The sequence below is a fragment of the Rhincodon typus genome, chromosome 22 (assembly GCF_021869965.1).
Source record: "Rhincodon typus isolate 14 chromosome 22, sRhiTyp1.1, whole genome shotgun sequence".
NCBI lineage: Eukaryota > Metazoa > Chordata > Chondrichthyes > Orectolobiformes > Rhincodontidae > Rhincodon > Rhincodon typus.
Genome location: NC_063353.1, coordinates 26357234 through 26363912, shown reverse-complemented (window position 1 = coordinate 26363912; position 6679 = coordinate 26357234). Strand labels below are relative to the sequence as shown.

General features: G+C 40.8%; 1 protein-coding gene across 2 annotated transcripts in view; it reads right to left on the bottom strand.

The window, feature by feature from the left end:
• LOC109921451 (hepatocyte growth factor) overlaps positions 1-6679 on the bottom strand; it is a 48531-nt gene that overhangs the window by 24499 nt on the left and 17353 nt on the right. The window contains exon 9 of one of the 2 annotated variants that reach the window (XM_048610491.1): positions 5608-6278. The exons of the other annotated variant lie outside the window; for it this stretch is intronic. Coding sequence (XP_048466448.1) covers positions 6218-6278 — 61 coding nt within the window. The 3' untranslated portion in view covers positions 5608-6217. Of the gene's footprint in view, positions 1-5607; positions 6279-6679 lie in introns of those variants that run through there. 2 annotated transcript variants of the gene reach the window in all.

Genomic DNA, 6679 nt, shown 5'->3' with positions numbered 1-6679 from the left:
GCATGCTCACTTTACCCCTTCACACCCTCCCGCTCCGAGCATGCTCAGATTGCCCCTTCACCCACTACACTCTGAACAGACTTACGCTTATTCCATAAAATGACTACAAAATCTAGCATTTACACAAAGTTCGTTTTTATCCAGTTCATGTACTCAAATTCTATGATACATTTACATCTCTACTTCAAGCTGACTTTCCTTGTTTTAAACAACTAGAAGTGATAGCAATGTTAATGCCAGTCATCAGTGCTTGTTGCAGCACACACCAATCTTCCCGTGAAGCCACAGTACAAACCACACATATATTAAATAAAGGAACAAAAGTTGGTCGTTCAGACTCCTGAACCTGCTCCATAATTCAATAAGAGATCATACTTGACGAAGTATTTGATCTTAAGCATCTGTACCTAGGTATCTTTGTACCTAAGATGACGCTGTAATGCAATGATTGCAAACTTTTCACTGTACTAATTTGAGGACATGTGACAATAAAGCTAATTCAATTCAATGTTTGTTTTGAATTCCACATTCCCATCTACCCCAGATACCTTCGATTCCCTTGTCTCACAAGAATTTACCTACCTCCACCTTCCACTGCCTTCTGTGGCAGAGATTTCCAAAGATGCAGAATTCCCAAAACATTTCTCCCCATCTGCTTCAAAAAGGGGAACACCTCATTTTAAACCAGCTTCCCCAGTTCTGGAATCTCATGCAAGAGATACATCCTTTCTACATCAATATATTCAAGACCATTCAGAAATTTCAGTCATCAACCCTCACCTCTTCCAAACTCCTGTGGAAGTAAGACCAGACTATCCAACTTATCCTCTTAAAACAACTTGCTCATGCCAGTCCCAAACTAGCAAGCCTCTTTTGAATAGTCTCCAATGCATTTACTTATTTGGATTTTGATGATGGAATTAAGTTGATCAAAGTCAACCACCTCAATGTTAACTATGTTCCTCCCTCTTCAGATACTGCCTGACATGCTGAGTATTTCCACCCTTTTTAGTTTTTTAAAGCTAAAACACAGCCATCCTTGTCAACCTACTTATGACATTTAAGTAGTTGTTGTTTTATCAGTATTAGGGAAGTTTCTGCACAGTCCAAATAATTGTCTATAACTGGATAGCATTGTGCCATCTTCAGTGGTTGCTGAAGTTTGATCTGATCAACTTCACTCCCAAAATATACAGCACTATTTGGATTGAAGCAAAGCAAAAACGGTGTCTCAAAATGCTAACCTGAGAAGTATAACCCTGCAACTAAAGATCTTGATTTTGTTCATGGCTCAATAAACAAGTTAAGCATTTCCCTTCCGTAATACACCAAACACCTGGGGAAAAATTGTTCAAGTACTACACACTGGCCCCGATTTTCAGTTCTCTGCACTTGATACTCTCCAACAGCTTCATGTCATGGAAGGGTTAGAGAAGAGCTTTCATCACGTGAGATCAAGAAAGCCAGTGCCTGGTAAGCAGAGAGAGCGCAGGAGAGTGCGCGAAAGAGAGGGAGAGCGCACAAAAGAGAGGGAGAGCACGTGCGGCACTCTGCAATGATGGTATCTCAACTAAACTGCTGATAGATGGAAATAAAGTCTCATCTAATGTCAGACCTTGATGATTTTCACTTCTTCTGCTGAAAGGTATGTTCCATTTCACATCATTGCATCTAAAAAATGTCATTATGTTCTGCTCAAACAAAGGTGACAGAGAAGATCTCAACATCTCCAGCACAGTTCATGCCTTTGTATCACAGAGAAGGCCTTGGCAAAGAAGGGTCACACTTAAGACTTCATCGACTTGCACAACTGTAAGCCCAGAAACTGTGCAGCTTCCTGGGCTAACCAATGCCGTGATCTTCTCCATACATCAGCTACAACAGGAGCGTACAGAGCAGGCAACACCTTTTTACCCTACTTTAGTAGATCTCACCAAGGCATCCAATGCCTTTGGTAGAGCCACACTCTACAAGATTTGGGAAGAATTGGCTATACATCAAAGCTCATCAGTTCCATGTATTATTTCCATGCTACACGTACTGCCTTGGAAAGTTTGATGGCTCCCTATCTAACACTTTCAGAGTGACAAACTGAGTGAAACGGATGTGTTCTTGCCCCTACCCTATTTAGCACCTTCTTCACCAGGATCCTACCAATTGCTCTTCCCTACAGTCTAATTGCATATCAGGTGAGATGGCCCTACAAATCTGTCAAGATTGAAATTGAAGTTAAAAAATAAAAAAAATCACACTTAGTCAGGATCACCTCTACATTGAATGATGCTGTATTAGTCATTCACACAGAAAACAAGGACTCATGGACTGTCTCTCCTACGCCTGCAATTTGAGTTCCTTGATTAGTAAGAAAACCGAAGGTTTTGTTTTGAAGGTTTTTGACTGAAATAGAGCATCTCTACCCCTGGTCACATTAAATAGCACCCCACTGGAAATGATTAGAACATTCTGCTACCTCAGGCCCATGGTGACAGGGACAGACAGAAAGAGCCTCTTGGCACAGCAACAGCAATTGCTATCTTTGAATGACTCACAGAACACATATGTTATTACATCAAGCTGACCCCTGGGACCAAGCTGATGGTTTACAATGTTCAGAATCTTGCTGTGTGGTGTGAATCATGCTTGGTTTCCAGCTGTTAAGAGGAGTTCAACAATTTCCATCCTCACTGTCTGGGTACATCTTGATAAAAAGATAAAAGGACAAAATGATAAATGAGATAGTCCAGTAAACAGCAAATTTCTCATGTGGGTTATCACTCAAACAGAGGAGAGTGTGTTGTCTCAGATAGGTCTACAGGGTGAAGACACAATCACATACTCAAACACTGCATCTCTTGTGAGGTGTCGAGAAGCAGATGACTAATGAGACACCAAAGCCACTGCTTCAGGAATTCTTGTGCCATGCAACAAAGGCCAATAATGATCAATTATCTGACCAGGAAGTCATTGGCTAGTGAGTGAGGAAAGCAGCAACAGCTCCTGCGAGCTAGCGTGTATCTCTTTGACAACCTGTGGCTACACTAGCTTGGCAACAGATGCCAATGCTGAAACCACAATGACGTCTGGTGGTTTCATGTTCCGCACTTGTGGAAGAACCTGCCTATTCAATAAGCAACTGCAGGTAGGTGGTGTCATCTGAAGACAGTCCATCTGAAACGGACTGTTTGCTATCTGTCCATTATCTTTTGTAGATAGAAGGGCTGCCACTGCTACCAAAATGCTAATTTTTTTTTAAGAAAGGGACTGAAGGATATAAATAAAAAACAAAAATGCATATTCCTCAGCATCACAAGGAATAGTAGAGACAAATCTTATTGATGCATTTATGAAGAAGTCAGATAAACAGAAAGGAAAAATAGTTGATTATGTTGTTAAGATTAGAATTTAAAATAAAAGGACGAGGCTCATATGAAATAGAAACATTGGCATAAACCAGTTGCGCTTAAAAACCTGTTTTTGTATTTAGATTCTATGTCATCAAGGAAACTGGCAGATGTGAGAAAAGAGTCACAATCTATTGGTGGGTTTGCGGGAAGCTGCTAACTACCCTGGAATCATCCAGGGCTGAATAGTAATTTTCGTTTTCAACTCTTCCCAAGATTACTTTTTCTCCCAAAAATAAGAAGTGGCCTTCGACCATTAGAATTTAATTGGTCCTCAAATGAATAAACATTTAACTAAAAATGAGCAAGGAAAATCATAAGAAAGCTACATGACCTTTGCAGTTGAGTGTTCACAGCTGTCTAAATACACATGGATAGAACACAAACACATCACATACAGATGCACACAACATTTGGGCTCAATCCACCAATTTTTAAAATGAGCACAATGCTGCAAATTTTAAAACCACAACATAACAATATATGTTTCTACAATCAAATGGGATAATTGTGCAGACAATTCTTGTACAGTACCTCAGAAACTGGATAGACCACAGCAATAAAAATGGTAACAGCAAACACTGCTTTGTTAACCCTGCAAAGTCCTCCAGATTAAAATCGGGGATCTTGTGCCAAAACACGGATATACTGTCCTATGGTCTAGTTTGAACAACAGCCCTACATAGTCAGTCATTCTCAAGGAATCATGCCTCACAGATATGACCTAGACAAGGGCCCCCATCATTTCTGCAGCTGTCCCAATGACAGGATAGCCAACTAGAGGTGGATACACTATGGGTATTCCTACACACCATGGACCACAGTGATTCAAATCAGCAGCTCACCACCACCTCCACGACTAAGTAGAGATGGGCAATACATGCTACCCTCGGCAATGATTGTGTATGAACTTTTAAAGAAAGTTTCAACTTTTGGAAGTATTGCGCTTTTAGAGATGAAAAAGATTGCTATCACACTCTGGGATTAAGTATCCAATACTGTTTTGACTACATTATATTCAGAGGCCAATTTACCAATAATGTGGCAGCACTGGGTGGAATGTTCTTGAAGCATCAGTGGGTCATGGCAGCCTCGCTCAGTAGCTATGCTGCCTCTTCCACACAGTGCTCACCAAACAACATGTTAAACACATACCTAGTGAGAGCTAACAACTATACAGAAGCTGACAGCTCCTGTGCTCAGCGACACCCCTAGGCTCCTAGCATAAGAGAGGACCCAAGGCAGAAGCAAGTGATATCTTGGTGGAGGAGATCTCATTTTTGGTTTTGTTTTGGGAAGAGATGGGGACGGACAGGGTAGTAGCCAGGTTGATCACTGTAGGGGTACATGGAAAGCTTTAAGTGTTCCTTTATTGGCCACTGAAGGACCTCAGTTGGCAGCAAGATAGAAACAATACAGCATGGAGCTGGAGAAACATCAGGACTGAAGAAGGGTCCCAACCTGAAATGTCGACTTTCCTGCTTCTCTGATGCTGCCTGACTTGCGGTGTTCCTCCAGCTCCACATGTGTTGACTCTGACTCCAGCATCTACAGTTCTTGCTATTTCTGAGCAAGATAGAAATGTTGACTAATAACCATTAAGTGCGCTTACCACCTCCAATCTCACTACCTCTTGGAACAGAAGGTACCACCCATTATTTCCAGCAAAGAAGTTACATCTTAGTGAACAGGTCAAGCTCTTCAATAAAATTTCAGGTTTGCAATCAAACGTACGCTTCTATAGAAAGGCAAAAGTTTATTATGTTGTATGCAATGGCTGTTTATTTAAAACATAAGTTGTTTCTTCAAAACTAAAATCAACAACAGAATATATTTACAGACACCATGATATTAAGTTTGAGGAAAAAAGAAGAGTCATATCTGACAATTGTAAATTTCTAGTCAATAAGTCCTTTGTACATCTTCATAAACACAGCACAAGTTCAAAACAGCCTAGATTTGGCAGTAGTAATAACAATAACACAGTCATTATTCAGCATTATTACTGGTTTCAATGGAGTAATAAAGATACAGTGTTTTTATTTTTGTTCCTGTTCCAGTTCCCTGCTACTTCAACACATCACTGTGTTCCCTGGCCAACATGTCTGTTTCAGGGTTGCTGCAGTGCTCCAGGGAAGCTCAGCACAAGCTGGAAGAACAGTATTATACTTTCCACTTGGGGACACTGCAGCCCTCAGGACTCAATATCAAGTTCAATAATTTTAGAGCCTGAGTACCTTTTCCCATGTTGTTTACACACCCTCACACCCAAGTCCTGTAATCATTAAGGGCTGCTTTCAGCACAGCCAACCCATTTTTACTTATTGTCTTCCAGTATCAGTTTTCTTCTTCCGTGGCTTACTCATCCCTCCAACTGTCTATCTCTATCAACTCACTCCTTTCCCCCTCACCCCGTATCATCCACCCGAATACCACCTTTTCCCAGCTACTATCAGTTCTAAAGCCTCTCCGGATCGGAATGTTAACTGTTTTTTCTCTTCACAGATACTGCCAGACTCGCTGAGTTTCTCCACCAATTTCTGTTCGTTTCAGTTACTCAGCATCCGATGTTTATTTTAAATATTACAGCTTTAAATTTGTGTGTTGTAAACAAAAACTGTGGACTGAAATGTGAAAGAACTGTTTTAAGCCAAGGAATTACACAAAGATGGCTGTATGTTTTGGAGTAGGGAGTTTGATACCTTTTGTGACCCCTGTTTGTGTAGCTGTCGGATTCAGCAATGTAAAAGTGAACTGGACCAAAGGGTTAATTATATGTGAAGCTGATTGACACTTAGTCCCTAGTCCACAAATCATCAACAAAATGTTCTCTGCCTACCAACGAAGTGTCCGATTATCAGCTGACCAACTTCAGCTCTAAACAAGACAAGGAGAGAGAAGCTTTGTCAGACCAAGACAAAAAACTTGCAACAGCCAAAAATACACACTCAGTTCTGTGCAGTAAGACTGTTTAAACCTGAAGCATACCACCTCGTCTTTCTTGCAGCAAATACCACAAGATGTGACTTTGAATTAGATAAGTCAGGGATCATTCACAGTGCAACAACCATCCTATGCCTCATGAAAATCAGTGGATACATTCAGAAAAAGGAAAGTCAAGGAGAAACCTTGCAAAAAGACAAATCAAGAACCAACCCAAAAGATCTGGAGAACAGAGACACGGAATTGTTTTTCCCAGTTTTCCCTCTGTCCTTAATGTTTTTATTTTCCGTGTGTGTGTGTGTGTGTGTGTGTGTGTGTGTGTGTGTGTGTGTGTG